The 21,708-nt window shown below is 55.5% G+C and overlaps 1 protein-coding gene across 1 annotated transcript; it reads right to left on the reverse strand.

The window, feature by feature from the left end:
* Positions 1-991: 991 nt before the first annotated feature.
* On the reverse strand, positions 992-11,595 carry DACT2 (dishevelled binding antagonist of beta catenin 2). The gene is made up of 4 exons (XM_061428585.1): positions 11,296-11,595; positions 5,275-5,407; positions 3,885-4,148; positions 992-3,115 (listed from the first exon to the last, which is right to left on the reverse strand). Exons 1-4 carry the CDS (start codon positions 11,530-11,532, stop codon positions 1,593-1,595), a joined length of 2,157 nt encoding a protein of 718 aa, XP_061284569.1. The 5' UTR covers positions 11,533-11,595; the 3' UTR covers positions 992-1,592.
* Between the last annotated feature and the right edge of the window lie 10,113 nt (positions 11,596-21,708).

Genomic DNA, 21,708 nt, shown 5'->3' on the forward strand with positions numbered 1-21,708 from the left:
GAATTAGACCATTAAAGAGAATGTCCTATGAGCTGTGCTGTGGTCACTCGGTCATGTCTGACCCTTTGTGACCCCCTGGACTGTAGCCTGCCAGGCTCCTCTGTCCACGGGATTCTCCAGACAAGAGTATGCTCTCCTCCAGGGGGGATGTTCCCAACCCAGGGATTGAACCCAGGTCTCCTGCGTGGCAGGCGGACTCTTTACCAGCTGAGCCACCAGGGAAGTCCATGAACACTGGAGTGGGTAGCCTGTCCCTTCTCCAGGGGACCTTCCCGATCCAGGGATCAAACCAGGGTCTCCTGCGTGGCAGGTGGACTCTTTACCAGCTGAGCCACCAGGGAAGTGCCTGTCCCATGTACAACCTTTTACCAAAAAACCCACCACTGGTAGGTTTGGCTTCTTCCTCCAAATATCAACACAGCTTTAGAAAAAGCTTAGGAAGACCCTTTCAAGTGGATTCCATGAGGCCCACGCGGGAATTCTATCCAGACTCAGCGGAGGCCTGGGTATCGACGTCTGTGCCCAGCCCTTGGAAACAGCGGCATTTTAGAGGCTGTACAGAAAGCAGTCCTTCTGTTCTGCCCTCACTTCTGGAAACCACCCAGTCTGAACAGATGAACTTCTTTATTCTAAAATGTTAATCTCCAAAGAGTGCCTCTTGAGACTGTTTGTTCATGACTATCTAGTGTCTAGTATAAAATCTACTATTTCAGCTTGCTTTCTTGTTGTCTGCCTTCAAAAGTTTCTGCCAATCTGTGCATTTAGCCCAGGAGGGGCCGACGGAGCCCAGACCCCCTGAGGCTTCCCAGGGGGGACGCCCCTGCCCCCCAGGCCTTCTCTCTGCCTCCAAGCCATAGAAGCAGCCTGGAAATTTTCAGGGTAAAGTGCTCTACAAACTAAGATGCTCTCAGCAAACAGATTCCCCGAAAATCCCACCTTCTGGAAAAGCTGAGGGAAATTTCCTTTGAAAAATAACCACCACGTACAAGGGTTTCCTTTCAAAAGCACTTTTATGCTCAACACATGAGTGCTGGGGACTGCGGCGTGGACTCACACGAAGCGCGTCCTCCCCCCGGGGTGAGAGGGCGTCCTCACGGTGTGAAGGACAAGGGTTTGCTGACCACCAGCTATGTTCCTGAAGGGGGAGGCTACAGGCTCAGACTGACTTGCAAAGACAACACATTGCCGGTGTTTATTCACCTGGAGCATCTGACAAGGACGCATATTCCAGCCCCGTTTCTCGAGCACAGCGCTGCAGCCATCGGGTTCACCGCCCGCCCCCCGACGTGCACAGGACTGAGGGCACCCATCCCGGGCTCGGGGCACAGGGCCTGGGAGGCTGGATGCCAGGCCTGCAACCCTGGAGTCCTGGAGACATCCACTGGGCCCTGTGGGCGACGCACCAGAGTCACAGCCTAACCCAGGGGCAACTGCCCAGGGACACCCCGGCAGCTCCTCTGAGGGGACCCCTGTCAAGGGGCGGCTTCTGGGTGGGACCAAGCAGAGGTGTCAGACGGCAGCCTGCACACCAAACCCCGAGCGAGGCTGGGTCAGTCCTCGGCCGGAGGCCCCTCTGCCGGCGGGCCCGCCCCTCACACCATGGTCATGACCTTCAGGGCGGCCGGCTGGAACCTGCGGATCTTCCTCTTGAGGGCCTTGGAGGCCTTGACGCGGCACAGCCTGGGCACCGGGGGCAGGGCCAGCCTGGAGCTGGTGCGGGCTCGCTGGCCCAGCCGCCTGCCGCCCCCCGAGTCGCTGCCACTGGACTCGGCGTCCCCGAAGCGGCTGGTGGTGTGGTCGCTGGCCTCGTCCCCGCTGCTCTCGGCCGCGGTGGAGAGGAGCAGCGAGGCGCACTCGGCCGAGCGCTCCGAGCCGTCCGACGCGCTGCGGGCGCGGGCATCCTGCAGGGCTGGCGGGGGCCTAGGCCTGGCGCACACAGGCCGTGGGCCGCCCCCTCTCCGGGCCGCGGGCCTGTGGGGCCCCAGGCCGGGATCCGGGCGCGCCCGGGCTGAGACGTCCGCCGAGGACCGCCACCGGCGCTGCCTCTTCCGCGCCACCCCGCCGGACGCCCCAAGCGGCGCGGCTTCCCAGGGGAACAAGGCCTGAGCCGACGCCCGGTGAGCCTCCCGCCGCGCCACCAGCAGGGGCACGAAGAAGGACACAGGGTACAGGCTGGACTCGGAGCAGGACCGGCCGGGCGCCTCTGCAGCCAGCGTGGGCCTCCGGGGAGCAACCCCCGACTCTGGGGGCGGCCGGGGGATCCCGAGGGCGCCCCACTGCAGCTGCGGCCTCCCGGGCCCTGGCGTCTTGTTGCTGGGCCCCCTCCTGACCGTCACAGGCTTGGTCTTGGGGGGCCCCGGGGGGGAAGCTCCACTGGCGACCAGGGCAGGGTGGATGCAGCGTCCGTCCACGCGCCCACTTGGCCACCTGCCTCCGCCCGGCCAGCCAGCGAGCACCGACGGCTGAGCAGGGCAGCGGGGAGCGGGGGCCCGGCCACAGGCCAGCTGGGGGGCATCTGGACAGGCCTCCAAGTGCACATGGCCGTGACATGGGCCACGTGCCCCCTCGGGATGGCTGCTGGGGCGTGGGGTGCCTACAGAGGGTGTGGGTGGCGGCCGGGCGAGGCCGTCCCCGCTGGCAGCCCCGCTCACCACCGCCCTTCCGGGGGTGCAGGCCGGCTTCTCCAGTCCACCTTCACCGTCCACCTTCCGGGCCCCGAGCTGCGGCGGGGCTGGGGACGCCTCCCCTCTGGGGGGCCCCCGGGCACTCCCACAGGCCCGCAGCCGCAGCAGCCGCTCAATGTAAGCTGCGGCTGGGCCAGCCTCGAAGGCCAGCCCAGGACGCACGGAGCTGGGGCCTGCGGGGCTGGCGGGGGGCGGGTGTGGGGGCGCGTGGCCCTCGCTCTGTGGCGTCTCCCTGGCCAGAGCGAACAGTGGGCTCTGCAGGGCCACGGCGTGCAGTGGGCTGGGGTAGGGATACACCTCCCGGCCACCCCGGGACACCAGGTCACACTGGTACTTGGGGTCCACACCGTGGCAGAGGAAGGGAGCGGCCGTGGGGTGTGCCCCGGCCTTCTGCAGCCCCACATCGGCTGGCAGGATCCTTTCAAGGTCACCTGGGAAGGAGAAAAAGAGGGATGCGTTGAGGAGGGAAGACGCAGGCACTGCCCTGGGGCAGGAAGCGTCCCCCGCCCAGCTGCGGCGGGACAACCCTGGCCCCGCACACGCGGTGTCTGGACACGCGGGCAGCCTCCGCACGTCCACCACCTGGGCAGCTCCAGCCACAGCCGGCGGGGCGAGGCCGAGACCCTGACGCTCAGTTTCCGCCCTCGTGCGGCAAAGGTGCAGAGACGCAGCGAGAAGCAGGGTCGGGGACAAGGTCACAGGGCAGACCGTCCCTGAGACGTCTGCAGATGTGCCCACATCCGCCGGCTCAGGTCCAGCACCAGGAGTGAGGAGTCTCTCCTTTCGGGACCATCTGAGGGATGGGGAGTGTGGGGACCGTCTGCGGGCCGGGGTGGGGGAGCCACGGGTGAGCTGAGCTCTCTCCACATCCATGCCCAGCTCTGCTCCAGCCTGGTCCCAGGCCGGCCACGGAAGGGTGTGGACGGATGCTTGTTTTAAATAAATAAACGTGCTTTTCATCACCACAGCCCTGCTACGACGAACAGAAGCAGGCCTTTGATTCCTCTGTCCATCCAAAAGCCCACGGAAACCCTGGAGCAGCCCCTGTTGGGGTGGAAGCCCCCCACAAGCACAGGGCTCCCTGTTCTGTGCTTGGCAGGTCGGGGCCGCCCCCACCGGGATGTGAGCTCGGGGCTGCCCCCACCTCCTCAGGGGGGGCTTGAGGGCCCAGGGGGTCCCCCACCGTCTGGCTCTCCTCACCTGTGGACACCGGCCGCGGCCGGGGCTCCTCCTGGAATAGCTGGCCTGGCCCCTCCTCGCTGGCCGGGGGCCCCCACGCAGGCAGGGGGACCCCACACACGGCGGTCTCGTCAGCCGACCGGGGCCGGCAGTCTCCCGAGCCAGGCCTGGCCTTGGGGGCGGCGGGCAGCAAGGTGCCCAGGGAGCAGGACACGTGATCGCTGCACACGGATGTGCAGGAGGTGGACAGGGAGCAGGAGCCGCCGTCGCTCAGCTCGTAGAAGCCTGGTGGGGGACACAGGTGCTCAGTGTGGTCCAGGGGACCCCGTGCGAGGGGGCTGTGGGGCTCAGGGGGGTTCCCGGGGCGGGAATGCCCAGGACCCCCGCTGCCTCCTTCCCCTGCCCCGACCCGGGGGGTCAGCGGGCCCTCCAGCCTCGCCCACACCCCCGCCCACCACCTGCTCACCACCTGCTCACCCCTCTCTGGGATGACTGGCTCACTCCCCAACGTGACCACTGGCGTCTGGCCCTGGGAGTGGGACCCTCTTCTCCCCTCCCTCCTTGAGCCCCTCAAACTCCATCTGAGGCATCAACCAGAAAAGGGGTCGCGTTCAGGGAGGCCCCAGCCCGGCCCTGCTACAGGCCTGACAACCCAGCCAGCGGAAGGATCTTGCAAACAGAAAGACAGAAAGACGCGGCAGAGAGCACTGTCCTTGGGGAGACGCTGGTCTCCCGGGTTTGCTGTCTGAGCTGCTGTCTAAGCCTGGCACCTGGAGAGGAAGCCAGGTGCCCAGGACCGTGTCAGTCAGAAGGCTGCCAATCATTGCTGTGTGGCCCTGAACGAGCTCGACACAGGTCACACAGGCCGCGGTTCTGCCCTTAGGCTGCATAAACCCACGGCCTCAAAACTCGCCGTGCTACCACACAAAAGCCGCTATCTGCAGCTCCCACATCGGCTCCACCCAGACACAGCCCAGAACGTGCCTCGGCCCAGAGAGAGGAGAGTAACTCACGCAGTTTCTTCCCCGCAAAGCAGCTAAACTAAACTTCCCAACTAAACAGCGCACGCAGCACTCTCTTCTTTTCTCCTGTGAACGCTCAGGCGCGTCCGACTCTGTGCGACCCCAGGGACTGTGGCCCACCAGGCTCCTTTGTCCATGGGATTCTCCAGGCAAGAATACTGGAAGGGGTTGCCGTGCCCTCCTCCAGGGGATCTTCCCAGCCCAGGGATCGAACCCGCGTCTCTTGTGTCTCCTGCATTGGCAGGCGGGTTCTTTACCACCAGCGCCCTTTGGGAAGCCCCCTTTCTTCCCAATCGCACTTAAATACAAGCATTGAAAGCATTCGGATCCTTCCGTGATGCGCGCTGACCCCGGGGCCCGAGCAGCGGTGGGCTCGCCGGCCGGCGTACCTGAGCTGGGTCTGCTGTCGCTGTCCGCGGTCTCGCCGGGGCCCCTGCGCACGTCCAGCTGCAGCGCGCTGATCTGCCGGTCCAGCTGGTCCAGGTGCGTCTGCAGGCCGACGTCCTGGCGTCTCAAGCGGTCCTACGAAGGGACAGAGCGGGGCACGGACCCATTCTGAGTACAGACCAGGAGGCTGGGGCGCCTCATGAAGCCACCTCACATGTGGCAACCTCCCCAACCCCCCGACAAACCCCGGCCTGCAGCCCCGCTCCCCGCCCCGCACACGGCCTCCCGGCCCTCCCGCCAGCTCCTCTTCCCAGGTACAGACGCTGGAATCAGCAATAGTCACTTAGACATCTTCCTTTTTAAGGAGACAGGGTAACGCAGCTTATGAGAGAGGGACTGGGATCTAAACCAGCCCCAGGTCCCCAACTCCAGCAGGAGCCCGGAGGGTATTTTCAAGGTCTTTCCATCTCTGCAAGAGCCCGCTGCCCCGGGCTCGCGCCCCGTGGACCCTGCGTCTGGCGCCTGTGCCACCACGTCCCTTCACGGCGGTCCGTCCGTGGCACCAGGGGGCTGGGCTTTCAGCTCCTTGGGGGGGGAACAGGAGAGTCCCCAGGAGAGAAAAAGGGCTCCACCTTCTGCAGAGCTGTAGCCTACATGGCGCAGCTGTGCCCCCCTGTTGGCTCAGATGGTAAAAAGTCGCCTGCAACGCAGGAGACCTGGGTTCAATCCCTGGGTTGGGAAGATCCCCTGGAGAAGGGAATGGCAACCACTCCAGTATTCTTGCCTGGAGAATCCCATGGACAGACGAGCCTGGTGGGCAACAGTCCCTGGGGCCACAGAGAGCTGGACACGACAGCTGTGGCATCTCAAGGATCAAAGACCAGACTGAACAAGCAGGCCCTTGGAACGGAGGCAGAGAACAAACCAGACCCTCATCGTCCTTCCCTCCCCTGTGTCCTGGCCGTTAACAAACCTCAGGTCCTTCCGAGCAGCGTGACCTGTCTCCCCTCCCACCGCACAGGGAGAAGGTGCTTGCCTTCCTCTCCCGCACCCAGCGCACGACCCACGAGGCCCCATCCCGCGCCTGGCACCCTGGCATAAGACGCAAGGACCTGCTCAGGGTGGGCCCTCCCTTGAGCCGGCCTGCTGTTGTAACAGCGTCTCCCACACAATAAACCCCATTCTCCTCTCGTTCTGCTTCACGTCTGGAAATTCTTTTCCAGCCCGCGCATGGACCACGACATGAGCAACGCACACACACACGGCTCGCACAGGAGGCGCTGAGGATGGCCCTGCAGGGCTCCAGGGAGCGGGACGGGCCTGCAGGAGGGGGTGCCCGGCGCCGGGGCGGGTGCAGCCTGTGCTGCCCAGCGCCCTCTGGTCTCAGGGCCCACCTCCCAGCTCTGTCCCGCTCCAGGCTTTGGCTGCCCCGGCTGTGAGATGCGTGACTGTGAATGCTAACTACACGCGTGTGCGTATCATGTAACACACACACGTGTATGCGGCCAATGCTTACCATACATGCCCACACGCGTGCACACACGAGTCACATGCATGTGAAACGGCACCCGTGTTTCACAAACGCTGACGCCCTTCCTTCAGTGAGAAAACTGCGCCCCGCTGTCGAGGCTCACAGCCTAAATCTCTCGTTTTGATTACCAATGAAGTTCAAGGCCAATAATTAGTGTAATTATATGGGTCTTCCTGTAAGAAGGTGGTTAATTGTATTTCTGTTTATTATATAGGAAATGAGTAATTACTTCAGCAATTTCAATAATACGAGAAGCCAGTCCCAGAGCAGGTGGCAGCAGCTGCTGATCCTCACGGGACGACGCCGTCGGCACGCTGCTCCGGGTTAGGGGCCAAGAGCCCGGCGCCCGGTGGGTGGACCCATCCTGTCCAAGTCCACTTTCCCCAGGACCCGATGCAGGGGTCTCAGAACAACCCCCACGTTTTGCAGCAAGACAGTCTCCAGCCTCGTGGAACAGTATCTGTAATCGTAACACTGTGAAAGGCAGTCCTGAGTTTATTCACGTCTTACACACTCAGAACCACCGAGACCTCCTGGCCACCTTTGTCCCTGAATGTTCTCACAGAGGGAAACCCTCCCCAGGTGGACGGCCCAACCTGAGAGCTGGGGGCAGGCTCCAGGACAGGCTCCAGCCAAGGAGAATCACTTAGATTCAAACAAAGGGAGTTTTTCCTGCAGGAGGCCCTGGGGCCGCTGGAAGCCTCAGCTGCCTGCTCAACCACACTTCAGGGTTTAAACTCAGCGACGAGACCACCTCCCTCCCCAGCCTCAAGCCCCTTCCTCCTGAAAGAGGCCCCCTCTGGCTTTTTCCTCCCTCTCCAGCCCCGTCCCCCTACCAAAACTGACCCTGGCCTGTCTGTGCTGGAATAAATGCTCTGCGATTACCGTGTGCCTGGCCTGGCTGCGGCTGGCGGTTTCTGTTTAATGTCGAAAGGCCCTGGTACCTTCCAGGGAATGACCATGTCCCCAGGACCCCGCCGCAGGGCAACAGGGCGTCTCACCCCGATGCACACCGTCCTCCATGGGGGGTTGTGTCTCTGCTTCTCCGTGGGCTCTAAGGCTGTGCTAAGTCAGGGGTTCCTGCGGAACCTGCATAGAGCATGGCCCGCTGCGGAGCCGGGCACCCAGCATTCCTGCGCTCGCCTGCATTTCTGCAGAGACAGGCGTGCGGCAGAAGTGTCACCACGGAGTACACGCGATGGCCATGCCGCATGGGCTCCCTCCAGAGCAGCGAGCCTCACTGTCCCCACGCCCCTGACGCACTGCAGGCCTTCCGGCTCACTCGGGAAGCATGTCCTGAGTCCCCCAAACCTCGCGAGGGGCGAGGGTCTGCTGTGGAGGAGAGACAGCAGGGTTCCCAGGGGCGGGGAGCCCTGGGGGCCTCTGTTCAGACCCCCAAGCTCCCTGCCACACCAATTAACTGAGACTAGGACGCACCTGGGAACCTGCACTTTGACAAGCTCCCCGGGGAACAACTTTCTGTGACCATGAACGCTTGAGAACGTCTACCCAGGGAATGCCGTTACAACCAGACGTCTGGCTTAGCCCGTCTTCGAACTGCTGACTTCACAGGCTGCAGAGGTGGATTTGATTTCCTCTTGTTTGGCCCTTCCGCTCCCATTTGCAACCCAGCTTTCTGGACCTCTCAAAGCTCTGCAGCAGATTCGGAGGGCAAGAGGGGGAAACGTCCCCACATTCAGGGTACCGAGACGGGATCTAGAACACCTCCGCCCTTTCCCCGAAACCCGGGCACACGCACAGGAAGCAGCTTGGGCATCAGTCCCGTGGCACCGCGAGAGCCCCACCCGGCTGGAGGAGAGGCCCTCGGAAGGCCAGGGTCCCAGGTGAGCCTCGGGGACAACGGGCGCCGGCCCCGCACAAGGGGGCCCGGCCTGGCCTGTGGACGCCCCTGTGCCGCCCCGTGACCTCGAGCCAGTCCGTGTTCCCGAGAGGTCAGGGCGCAAGCACCAGTGGCCCAAGGACAGCACCAGACGCTGCGGCTCCAACGGCAGTCAGACCTCCAGCCCCTGCTAAAGGCCAGTGCCTACCAGGGAGGGGGAGCCTCTGCCGCTCGGGCCGGGCAGCGTGACCAGCGGGACACTCCCCACGGGGTCCCGGCAGGTGCCCAGAGCCTGCCCTCTTGTCCCCCCCGGGCCCCTCTCACGCTGGCGGCTCCTGGCGGGACGTGGAGCTTGCAGGCTCTCCGGGGTGTTCAAGGCTTCTCATCAGGGCCGCTGGGAACCTGACCCTGACAGAGACGGGAAGGGCAGCTGCGTCTTGGGGAAGGACAGCCCCGGAAGACGGAGGTGACCGCAGCGCCGGCCACAGAGGCAGGGTCGGAGGTCACGGGGCTTTCATGAGCTTGGAAGTCTAGGACGCAGAGACGGCAAACACTGAACCCTTCTTCCCCTTTGCTATCAGCAGTAACGGTAGCTCGTTTACTTATCCAACAAAGACTCACTAAGCACCTACTTCACGCTTCCTGCTGTGACTTCAGCCGCAGCAATTAACAAGGCGCAGCTCCTCATGGTAAACGTTGGCGTGGGGACCGCTCCTAAAGGCAGCACAAATCCCCCAGGTGCTCGAGCTCATTGGCACCTGGGGCGTCTGGGACAAAGCTGCTGCGGGTCCCATAAAGGTTCTTCCTGTCTTCACACCTGATTGGCGCCCCTGCCCAGGTTAACCCAGGGCGGGTGGCAGGGGCCCCTGCCGGAGCCGTGAGTTACCCAAGTGTGAGACAGAGATGGAGACTGCACCCTGCGATTGCACCCTTCACCACAGAACTGGGATCCCTCCTAATACCTTCCCTGTAAGAAAGATGTGAGCCTGTTAATCGCTGGGCTGATGTCACACGTACTCAATTCTTCTTCCCTTCTGATCACACAGTCTGTGCCAAGAACAAAGTTTCAAGACAAAGCGTGCGTGTTCCTTCTGGTCCCCACATTAAAAAAACAACAAAAAAACCGGTTTGATCTTCTCTCCCAAAAGGCTACTTGTAATTAGAGGCTGAGAACCCACAAGTCTGATCTGTATATGACTTAAGCTCAGTTAATCATCAACTGTGCTCCAGCGCCCCCACAGAACAATGCACAGCAGCACCCGGAGCTCCTTCCCGTCACACACGTGTCAGGCACCTCGGCAGGCTTGTGTGTGCCTCCTCCAGGGAGGCTGTGTCTGGGTGCGCACGCACACACACACACACACACACACACACACACGGAAGCTACACCTGCAGCTCTGACTGGATTAGATGGGGCGGTGAGAAGCCTATAAAGTCCCACTTGGGAACTGGCTCCTTCCCTCCATGGAGGAGCCGGGGGATCCCAGGAGGAGAGGCTGCACCATCAGGAGACAGTGTGGAGAGACAGCGGGAGTCCTGGGAAGCATCGCAAGGCACTGGGCTTCCGGATTCTCTAACCCAGAAGCAGCTCACCAATCACTGACACGACATGACTGCGCTAAGCTGACAGCAAGGTGGCAGCTTCATCCAGCCTGCTTTGTACAGACGGCAACTCTAAACAGGGCCGATTTAACTTCTCAGTCAAAAGACTTTCCACTTGGAGTAATAGAGTCCGTTCTCAAACAGGCATCTTTCTGTGGACTGTAGCCCACTCAGTCATGTCTGACTACTCCTGACCCCATGGACTGTAGCCCGCCAGGCTCCTCTGTCCATGGAATTCTCCAGGCAAGAGTACTGGAGTGGGTAGCCATTCCCTTCTCCAGGGGACCTTTCTGAACCAGGGTCGAACCCGTCTCCTGCATTGCAGGCAGATTCTTTACCGCCTCAGCCACCAGGGAAGCCTTCTAATTTTTCATTAAAAAAAGTACAGCAACCCTGCAAAAACTCTCTTCAGCTGACGCCAATATATGAAGTGAAATCACACAGCAGATCAATAACCGGGCAGTGAGCTGAGTGTCCTCAGTGGCACAAAAGGAACCCGCGTGTGGAGGAGTCCGCTGCTGGCCCAGGAGGCTTGGTCCCACCGCCTCTCCGTCCAGAGGACACACCTCTTTTCCTAGGTCAGGTTACATTTTAAAGTTGGAGAGGCCTCATCAGATCCATGCTTCCCCCAACGTCTAGTTACAAGGACACGACCCCAGAGCTCAGCCTGGGCGCAGGCCAGCTGAGGGGCGCGTGGCACTCTGTCCCCCGACCCACTCCGCAGGGAAACACTAGCTCCCGGAATAGGCATTCCAAGGAGCCCCCCGCAGGGCAAACCGATTTGATGCGTTCTTATCAGCGCAAGAGGGAAACTCCAACACACAGGAATTCATCCTCAGAGTCTGTGTGCGCCGGGCGACACGCAGAGCCGGGCGCAGCCCCAGGGTGCGGGCGGGCCGGGCAGCTCTCAGCACCCGCATCCGTGGAGCCTCCGCGTCCGTCTGCGTTGGGACCGAGCTGCGTCCTCCGAGGCCGCCGAGGGTGCCCTTCGATCGGCCGCCTCCGGCCCCGCGCGCCCCCGCTCCCCCCGCGTCTCCCCGCGCTCCTTACCAGCTGCTCCTGCAGCGCCGCCAGCGCCGCCTCCAGCCGCAGCTCCTGGGCGCGGGGGCCGCGGGGGGCGGCGGGCCCCGGCGGGGGCGGCCCGGCCAGCGCGCCCCACACGCGCGCCTGCTGCCTGGCGCGCAGCCCCCGCAGCTCGTGCAGCCCCGCGAGCGCCGCGCGCAGCCTGGCGCCCACCCGGCGGCGGTCCCAGCCCGCGGGCCCCGGCGGGCCGCCCGGCGCCCACATCCCGCGCTCGGCCCCGCGAGCCGCCCGGGCCTCGCTCCCGGCCTCCGGAGCGCCCGGCCGTGCGCGCGGCCTCCGCGCCGCCGCCGCTCCCCGCCCCCGGCCCGCGGGCCGCCGAGGCAGGCTGCGACCTATCGGTGGCCGCGGAGGCGGTGTCTGCACCCGCCCCGGGGTCACAGCGGCCGCCCCCGGGCCCGCCCCGTCGGCGGGGCCCCGCGCCCTGGGCACCCGGGCCGCGCGCTCCCAGGCGCTCCGGAGGACGCGCGGGGACCCAGGAGGGAGTCTCCGGGGGAAGAGCCGCCGCGCGGGCGGCGGGAAGGTGTGAAAATAGACCGAAGGCGGTGGGAGGTTTTGTTCAGGTTAAAAGCAAGTTTTATAAAACAAGTTGCTGCATAGTATCGCATTGTAGGATTCTTACCATTATAAATTTATTAGAACTTTGAAAAAGAACTCCCCTTTTCCTAGAAGCCTGTTTGTCCTTTTTTTTTTAAATTTTATAATGAAAGCTTTATTGAGATATAATTCCCTTTTAAAATATACAGTTCAATGGTCCCTTAGTATACTCACCAAGAACTATTACCCAGTCACCTTCGTGGGCTTTTAGCTCCCTCCCCCGAAGAAGCCCTGCCTCGCCAGCCGTCCATTCCTCCCGGGGCACCCCCAACATAAAGCTGCCTATTTGGGACATTTTATACAAATAGAATCAAACAAGAGATGGTCTTTTTGGACTGACTTCTGTTACTGATCATGCTTCAGGGTTCATCCACGTTGTAGCAAGTATTACTTCATTTCTTTTTATTGGTAAATACTGTCCCACTGTATGGCAGGACTCGCTTTTATTTATCTGTTTATTCCTTAACAGGCTGTTTTCCACTTTGCGGTAACTATTATGATTAGTGCTGCTATGGAATTCGTGTGTGTGTGTGTGTGTGTGTGTGTGTGGAGATGTTTGCATTTCTCGAGTGTTTATCTAAGAGTGGAGTTGCTGGGTCCTTGGTAATGTCTGTGTCCAGCCTTCTGAGGAACTGCCAGGCTGCTTCCCATCATTTCCCGGGCCCATCAGCGCTGTCTGAGGGGTCCAAGTGCTCCACACCCTCACCAACACTCCTCTTTTTGGTGTTGGCTGTTGTAGGATGAATGAAGTGGTCTCGCTGTGGCTTTGACTGCCATTTTCCTCAAGGCCAGCGATGCTTGTACCGTTTCACGTGCTTACTGGCTGTCTTTAGCAAAATGTCTGTTCAGATCCTTTGCCCATTTAAAAAAAACTGGTTTGTGTTCTTTTTGGAATGTAAATACTCTTTGTGTATTCTAGAAACACTTCCATTTCAGGTACAAGATTTGCAAGTATTTCATTCACTCTGGGGTGTCCTTTCACTTCCTTGATTAGTGTACTTTGCAGCAAAAAGTTTTAATTTTGACCAAGACCAAGTTATCTTTTTGTTGTTGCCTGCTCTTTCAGCGTCATGTCTAAGAAACCACTGTTTAATCCAAGGTCAAAGGTTATATCTGTGCTTTTTTTCCCCCTAAGATTTTAAGAATAGTTTTGGTGCTCATGTTGAAGTCTTTGGTCCGGTTTTAGTTAATTTTTGTGCATGTTATGAGGTAGGGATCCAGCTTCATTTTTAAACATGTGAATATTCAGTGTTCCCAGCACCATTTGTTAGAAAGACATTTTCCCCCATTAAATTGCCCTGGGACATTTGATGAAAATCAGTTGATTCAGAAAAATCAATTCCTGGATTCTCAGTTCTATGTCACCAGTGTGTCTGTCCATCCTTAAGCCAATTCTGCATTGTTTTGAGCATCGTAGCTTTGTAGTAAGTTTTCCAGTTAGGAAGTGTGAGTCACCCACAGCTCTCTTTCAAGACTGTTTTGGCTATTCAGGGTTCGCTGCACTTCCACCCCAGTTTTAAGCATAGCTTGTCAGTTTCTGCAAAGGAGGCAGCTGGCATCTGTCGATTGGCTGAAGAAGCATTGCTGCCTTAAGGGTGAGTCTTCTGAACCATAAATGTGGTGGTTTTTCCACCTGTTTAGGCCTTTAATGAACAGTGTTCTGTAGTTTTCAGTGTTCAAATCTTGCACTTCTTTTGTTAAGTTTATTTCTACAAATTTTATTCCTTTTCAAATTATTATAAATGGAAACGTCTTCTAATTTCATTTTCAGAATGTTCATTGCTAGTATATAGAAATAAGCAATTAATTTTTGTATACTGATCCATGCAAGCTTTCTGAATGTTTTTTGTTAGTGTAATGGATTTTTAGTGGATTCCTTTGCATTTTTAAAAATTTTCAAAATTGTGTCACCTGGACACATTTCTTGCTTTCTTAGATGGTTTTAATTTGCTTTTCTTGCCTTATCACTCTGCCTGGAGCTTCTAGCACAGGTTGGATAGAGGTGGTGAGAACAGGCGTCCTTGTCTTGTTCCTGCTCTTGGAGGGGGAGGGACGTTCAGCCTTGAACTCTTGAGTACAGTGTGAGCTCTAGGTTTTCATTAGGTGCCTGTTACCTGAGTGAAGAAATTCTCATTGACTCCTACTTTCTTGAGTGTCTGTATCATTGAGTTTTTCAGGTTATGTTTCTTTTGTTTTTTCCCTTGGTTATCTATATTTATCTTATCTAATATTGAGAGAAAACATTAGGCTGAGACTAAAGAGACCTCAATTCCAAGCTCTTTTGCCTTCAATTTTCTAAACTATAAAATGAGTCTATTAACGATTCTTAATGCTACTTTCTTTGTAACCAAAAAGCAAAAAAAAAAAAAAAAAGTATGATTCCTCTTTACATTTATCCAAAGAGAGATTTAGAGAGGAAGACTGGCCATGAGTCTTTTTTGGTCATCTGTTGTCTCCCCATCTGTGACTCACTTAATGGTGTCTTTTGAGGAACAGAAGTTCTTAATTTTTATGTAGTCTTACTTATCATTGATCCTGTTTGGGTGATTTTAAAGAAGTTTTTGCTTCAGGAAAGCCAAAAACATTATTTAAAGCTTGAAGATATTATGTGAAGCCGCTTCTAGAAATGTTATCATTTTACCTTTCTTATTTAAATTTACAATCCACCTAAAACGGCCTTTGTTTATTGTACGAGACGGGGCGCTCACAATTTACTTTTTCTCACAGGCGCATCTCAGTGCAATACTTACTGCCCCAGACGTCTTAGTGTGTGCTTCCTGTACAAACTTGTCTTAAATAACCAAATCCAGTCCTTAAAATCAGGAAATTGTCATTGGTTCATAATCATCATCTAATTTTCAGACCCAGTGCGGGTTTTAGCCCACTTAACGTCCTTTGGCTCAGAGCAGCCCCCTCCAGAGTAATGCACTGACCTGACCTTTCTTGCTGCTGGCCTCTCGGCCTGGAGCAGGGGCCTGGTCTGTCCCTGGCCCATCACTTAGCACTTTGAAGATGCTGTACTTTCAGAACCAGTTGTTTTGAAGGCTGCTCCTTGATTTCGTCTCGCTGAGGCTCCCTCCTGGGTTGCGCTGTCTTTCTGAGTGGGAATATCAGGCTGCATGCAGTGCTCCTTGCGTCTTACCAACAGGGACGCTGCGCCCCCGCATGACCACCTCATCTGTATCAGTAGCTCTGGGTGTCATCTGTCTGTCCGTCCCTTCATCTGTCTACCATCTAGCCAGCCATCTGTTTTTGTAAAAGTTGATTTGTCCGCTTTGGGCTGTTCTGGGGCTTCGTGGCAGCTCAGGCTTTTCCCTGGTTGCGGCGAGCGGGAGCTGCTCTAGCTGTTGAGCGTGGCGGGTTTCTCACCCCAGCGGCCTGTCTGTTGGTGCGGAGCGTGGGCCCTGGGGCACACGGGCCTCAGTGATGGTGACGAGGGACTCCGTAGTGTGGCACACGGGCTTGGTTGCTTTGTGGCGTGTGGGGTCTTCCCAGATCAGGGATTGAACTTGAGCCTCCTGCATCGGCAGGTGGAGTCTCCACCACTGAGCCACCAGGGAAGCTCCTGTTAATCTGTTTACCTATCCATTGACCCATCAATCCATCTTTCTATCTGTAACCGATCAACTGTCCAGAATGGAAAAGGAGGGGAAGTAGGGGAAGAAAGAATCAAGAACCCCGAAGAGCTGCGGGTTTTGTCCTCCACGTGGGGCAGGCAGAGAAGGGCTGTGAAGTCCCAGTGCTGGCCTGGGGCTGCGGGGGTCAGAGAGGCCGGGCGGTCCTCCCTGAGCCTTGGGCCTCAGTGCTCCTCCTCTGGAGGTGGGCATGCCTCGGGGTGGCTTGAGGCAGTCCGTGTGCCCAGTTGCCCCTACACGCCAGCCTCTGCTGTTCTGGGATTTAGGGATGCGATGAGAGGACCCGAGGGCTCCTCACCCTCTGACTGTCCTGGGAGCCCTGGGGAGGCGCTCGCGTCCTTAGTGCTCTTGGGAGCATCTGCCTGGGAAGGACGTGGGGCCCGAGGCTGCAGACTCTGGACTCCACCTCCTGCCCTGAGTTTCCTGGGGCTCAAGTGTCAGCTGTCACCTCCTTCCTTACCCACTGCCCTCCCTTGGGGTGGCACTGAACTCAGAGGGGGGAGCCTCTCTTTTGTGAGTATTGGAGGGTCTGCAAGTATGTGTCTTATTCAGTGATTATACATTTATGTAGCTCTTAAAGATTATCACTTAACTGTAACTAAACAGGGGTGAAGGAAATGTGTATAAGATGCCAAGGAAAAACAAACTGAATTAAAACTTGTAAGTGTTTAAAAAGTGCAGCTGCAAACCAGCAGGGTCACTGTGGAGCAGAAGAAAGTTAAGAATCCTTGGTCAGTTTGCTGTGCTTCTGAGTGGCTTTCTCCACTGGGTTAATTTGTTCTCTTGTTTGTTAATTTGTTCTCTTGTGCTGCTGCTGCTGCTGCTAAGTCGCTTCAGTCGTGTCCGACTCTGTGCAACCCTATAGATGGCAGCCCACCAGGCTCTGCCGCGCCTGGGAGTCTCCAGGCAAGAACACTGGAGTGGGTTGCCATTTCCTTCTCCAATGCAGGAAAGTGAAAAATGAAAGTGAAGTCGCTCAGTCATGTCCGACCCTTAGCGACCCCATGGACTGCAGCCCACCAGGCCCCTCCATCCATGGGCGTTTCCAGGCAAGAGTACTGGAGTGGGGTGCCATTGTCTTCTCCGTGCCATAAGCCAGTATCCACATGCACACGCACATGGCCCTACATGCTGTAAGAGACTGAAGAGAGCAGGAGGCAGTGGGAAGGCCCGCCCCCACACACCCTCCTTCTTCTGACCCCTCCTGGCCCCCGCCTTCCTCACTGACGCCCCGGCCCCTCCAGCTGGGCCTCCTGTGGCCCCTCGGTTCCCCACGGCCTTTGCACATGCCATGCCCTCCCCTGAAGTCTCGGCCTCCATGTCCGTGTAGCCTCCTCTCCCCTCCTCATGCCTTTTTCCAGGTCAGGCTCCCATCAGGCCGGCCTGGACCTGGCAGTGCCCCAGGGCTCACTGTCCGCTTTTATTTTTTGCAGCGCACTGCCCGCTCAAGTTCTTCAGAGGCTTGTCTGTTATGATCCTTCTTCCTTGTTCGCTTCCCCCACTAGACTGTGAGCTGGGTGAGAGCAGAGACCTTCATTTTTAGACTGATGTATTTTAGGTGCTAGCCTGGCTCCAAGTAGCTGCCTAGTAGCATTTGCTGAATAAACGCTTGGTACTTTGTTCATCATTGAGCTGAAAGGAAACTTCAGAACTGTATCTAGGGAATCCCTGATGGCCCAGTGATTCTGACTCTGCACTTTCACTGCCAGCACCTGGGTTTGATCCCTGGTCTGGGAACTGAGATCCCGCAAGCTGGAGTGGTTTGGCCAAAAAAAAAGAGAAAAAATTATATCATGGTTTTCTTAGATCATCCCCCACATGATACATTTTTACATGGTTGAGTTTTGTTACAAAAGTAATATGCAAGGTTCAAGAGATATGTAAAGAAAATTTAATATTTTCTAACGTCCAACTCAGTGGACATGAATTTGCGCAAACTCTGGGAGACCATGAAGGACAGGGAAGCCTGGCATGCTGCAGTCCACGGGGTCACAAAGACTCAGATATGACTGAGCGACTGAACAACAGCAACTCAATCCCCTTGGATTAAACCTTATTATGTATTCTAAGGCATGGCCGTTCACATCCTGTCATCTCTCTGTCTATCTGTGTGTCCATGCATCTATGTATGTGTGTGTCTGTCTATCCATCTATATATGTATGTACGTGTCTGTTCATCCATCCATGTTTGTATGTATATGTCTGTCTACCTGTCTTTCCATCTGTGCATGAGTCTTTCTATCCACGCATCTTCCAATGAACATTCAGGGTTGATTTCCTTTGGGACTGACTGGTTTGATCTCTTTGCAGTCCAAGGGTCTCTCAAGAGTCTTCTCCATTAATTAAATTTAAAAGTTAAAAAGGTAATGAGTCTTCTTGACCAATAAAAGAAAAGCTACCAACGTAGTTGTATCTTCAGACCTCTCTAGCTATCACCACGTTCGTACAGTAGATAGGAAAAATATTAAAAATGAAGAGAGCTATATAGGTATTTCTTATCTAGGACTTGATAAAGACTATAGTGGCTTGTTTATTCTGATTAAAGAGAATGATGCTAATAGAGTTGTAGTGAATACACACTGGCCTCTATGCATGTTAAACCAAACATATGAAATCGATAATTATATTTTTGCCAAAGGCAGTTGGGGATTAAGCAGTTAGGTTCTGCGTCAGCATGTCCGTCAGCAGATAGGTTTCCCTTTATCTATAAGATCATCTCATAAAGAAGATTGGGACCTGTGACCTCCCACCAGCAGACTGCTTGGTCAGCTCCCCCGTGTATCTGGGGCTCAGAGGGTGGAGCTTCCTCACCGGCTCCAGGTCCGTGGTGCCTGGGCTGGACCACTGCGTGCAGTTCTGCCCCGAACAGCACTGGGAGTTACCCCCTACAGGGTCAGGAGAAGACGCCAGATGTGTAAGTGATGTCTGACTGCAGCAATCCCAGCTGCCTGCTCGGAAAGGCTGACACAGTCCACCTTCAAGGCCGCAGGGGGTCATGGGGGAGACTGGTGGAACATTCGCAGTGGGGCCAGCACTCAGCCCCGGGACGAGAGGGGACTGGTGAGCTCTGCACGTCACCTGGGCTCACAGCTGGTGATGTAGCTTGTCTGAGGAGACCCGTGTCTGTCATGGTGGAGGTTTGTTACCTGATGATGTTTGTTTGGCTCTGAAAAACTAGAAGGATGGCTGACGAAGTCTGAATTCAGATTTGTGCACGTTTTCAGTTTCTCTGGGTGTTCGTGAAGGACCTTGAGCATTGTCTCTGGTTTGAGACACGTAAAATTCCACATAAATCCACGTGAAGCGTGGATTTGATTATTGAGCAGTAGTTCCTGCCGCTCCCGTGTCTGGATGGAGCAGCGAGCAGGCAGCCCGTGGCGTGAAGCTCCAGTGAGTGTCCCGAGAGAGGGCTCCCCAGGGTGTGGACGCGGAGAGGTGGCTCCGTGCCGATGTGCACGGCCTGAGAACACTTGCAATCCGCAACCAGGAGACGGCAGGGCTGAAATTCCATGTGGCTTTCGCCTGAAGCCACCATAAACCTCACAGGATGACATCACTCATCCAGACTGGGGCGTTTTGACTTGATGTGGTGTGACTTGTCTGCACAGTCTTGCTGAGTTTCTACAGCGTGGAAGTCGCATGTCAAGGAGCCAGATTATTGCACTGTGTGCTGCCATTGGGCCGACTTCTTATTTCAAAACTGAAGTCACGTCTTAATTCCTCCTTTCCCCTTTCTTTAAATTCGCAATTTAAGAGTATTAGCTCAGCAGTATTTCAGTCCTAACTCCTTCCGTGATGATCGCCTGGGTGGGTGTCTGTTTCATCAGAGCTCTGAGATGACAGATAGGCGGTGAGAAAGCCTCAGAGTGCTGTTGACAGCGTGTTGGCACATGGTGGGGGTGAGCGTTGCAAGTGGAATGTATTTGTGTGTCTCTGTGTGTGTTGTTCTGTTAAAAACACCAAAGGACACTGTGTCCCACGGTCAATTAGCAATGCAGTCACTTTTGTTCCAAGATTAAATCCGTAAATCTGTAGCCTTCTGTAAGCTGGAATTGAGTTGGAGAAGATAAAGCTGCCTTGTGACTTCAGTTTTATTGAGTTTTATTTTTCCACTGTAAAGAAAACTCTGATGTCTGCATCGTTACGTGTAAATGGTATGCCGAAGGTGACTTTCTCTTCTAGGGTCATCCATCATCTGGGTAATGGTGGTTAGTGTTACCTTTTATGTATTTCTAGTTGCTTTTTGTGCTACAGACAGATGTTGGTTGTCCAGAGTTTATTATAAAGTGTTTATGTCCGGGCCTCTGTCTCACGCGTCCTAATTCTCCTGGGGGTCCTACAAAGGGTCACTAGTGCATGCCACCACTTTCCAGACTCTGGGGTCCAGGTTATAACGTGTGTCCGTGCACCCAAGGTGGGTTTTTAGTAGGTCAACAGTATGTTAGTTACACAGTGGTCTGGGGATAATTTCATGGGGCAGCTACCATATTCTCCCTACTTTTGGGTAGCTACTATCAAAAATATTTTCTCTTCACATGTGGAAATAACTCGCTTGTTCCACTGATTATTAAAGAAATGCATGATGATGGTTAAATCATTAACAGGAGAACATTTGTCATAAATCCACCCCATCGTGCACAGCTTTGAATATATTATATCTTCCCACAGATTTCTGTGTAAATATAATTTTAATGCAAATCTAATCTTTCTTTAGTTCAGTTCAGTTCAGTTCAGTCGCTCAGTCGTGTCTGACTCTTTGAGACCCCATGAATCGCACCACGCCAGGCCTCCCTGTCCATCACCAACTCCCGGAGTTCACTCAAACTCATGTCCATCGAGTCAGTGATGCCATCCAGCCATCTCATCCTCTGTCATCCCCTTCTCCTCCTGCCTCTAATCCTTCCCAGCATCAGAGTCTTTTCCAATGAATCAACTCTTCGCATGAGGTGGCCAAACTACTGGAGTTTCAGCTTTAGCATCATTCCTTCCAAAGAACACCCAGGACTGATCTCCTTTAGGATGGACTGGTTGGATCTCCTTGCAGTCCAAGGGACTCTCAAGAGTCTTCTCCAACACCACAGTTCAAAAGCATCAATTCTCTGGTGCTCAGCCTTCTTCACAGTCCAACTCTCACATCCATACATGACCACTGGAAAAACCATAGCCTTGACTAGTCGGACCTTTGCTGGCAAAGTAATGTCTCTGCTTTTGAATATGCTATCTAGGTTACACTTTTTTCTCCTTTTTCTATGTTCATGCCTAATATCTAATTTTGTGACAATATAATAATGTATTTTACAACCCCTCTGTTCATGGACATTATATAATCAATTATTTTTCTCTAGTCTAAGTCATCCTGAAGTAAAGTGCTTACTTCCTCCGCACCCTCTGAAAAGTCTCGCCAATATAAGGTGTCATTGAAACTTTCCCCTAATTTTATATGATTCTTAGGTTAACATTGAGATTGAACATTTTTTTATTTTTTTTATATATCTGTAGATCTTCTTTGGTATTTTCCTGTTCAAATATTTTGTCAAAACTTTAATTGGGATATTTATCATGGGTGTGTAAGGACCCTATAGTAAAGATATGGGCAGAAAAGTGAACACATAAAGTAAAGCAAATTGGGGAGCCCTCAATGTGAGGATCAGAGTGCGGTAACATTTGGGGTTGTCGGCAAAAGAAGATTGTTCAGAGTGGAAACCCTAAGTGAATGAGGCGATCCGTTACAGGTGTATCTGCTTTGAATGCGGATTTCCGCGTGTGGGAAGAGCCCACTGAGATTCACGAAGGTGACGTTGTGTGTAGGCTGAGGCTGGTCCACGGCGTCCACGGATCGTCCACTCTCGAGCACGAGTCAAACACTCCCCCCACTGACTCCCACAGCCCGCAGAGTCTGGAGAGTACCACACACGTGCTCCTGTGCCTTTTATTTGAGAGAAACCACAGCATCACTCACAACCAGGCTCTCCGTTGTGACTGGAAAGTGAGGGAGCACTTTAATCTTCGAGACACAGCAAACCTGGGGGCAAGTTTATGTGATTGCCCACGTCTAGTTGTTAAGCAGTTTTGTGTGGGGTTAAATGAAACGATGTTTAATTGTTGGATAGACACACTTCGCTGGTTATCCTCATGTGCTTTCAGCTCATGT

Source organism: Bos javanicus, chromosome 9 (assembly GCF_032452875.1).
Source record: "Bos javanicus breed banteng chromosome 9, ARS-OSU_banteng_1.0, whole genome shotgun sequence".
Classification (NCBI taxonomy): Eukaryota; Metazoa; Chordata; class Mammalia; order Artiodactyla; family Bovidae; genus Bos; species Bos javanicus.

Coding starts and splice junctions, on each gene's coding strand:
- DACT2 (XM_061428585.1), bottom strand. CDS start 11,532: ATGTGGGCGCCGGGCGGCCCGCCGGGGCCCGCGGGCTGGGACCGCCGC. Junction 5,408..11,295: donor CGGCGCTGCAGGAGCAGCTG/GTAAGGAGCGCG, acceptor GTCCCTTCGTAG/GACCGCTTGAGACGCCAGGA. Junction 3,116..3,884: donor GCCGCGGCCGGTGTCCACAG/GTGAGGAGAGCC, acceptor TCTCCTTCCCAG/GTGACCTTGAAAGGATCCTG.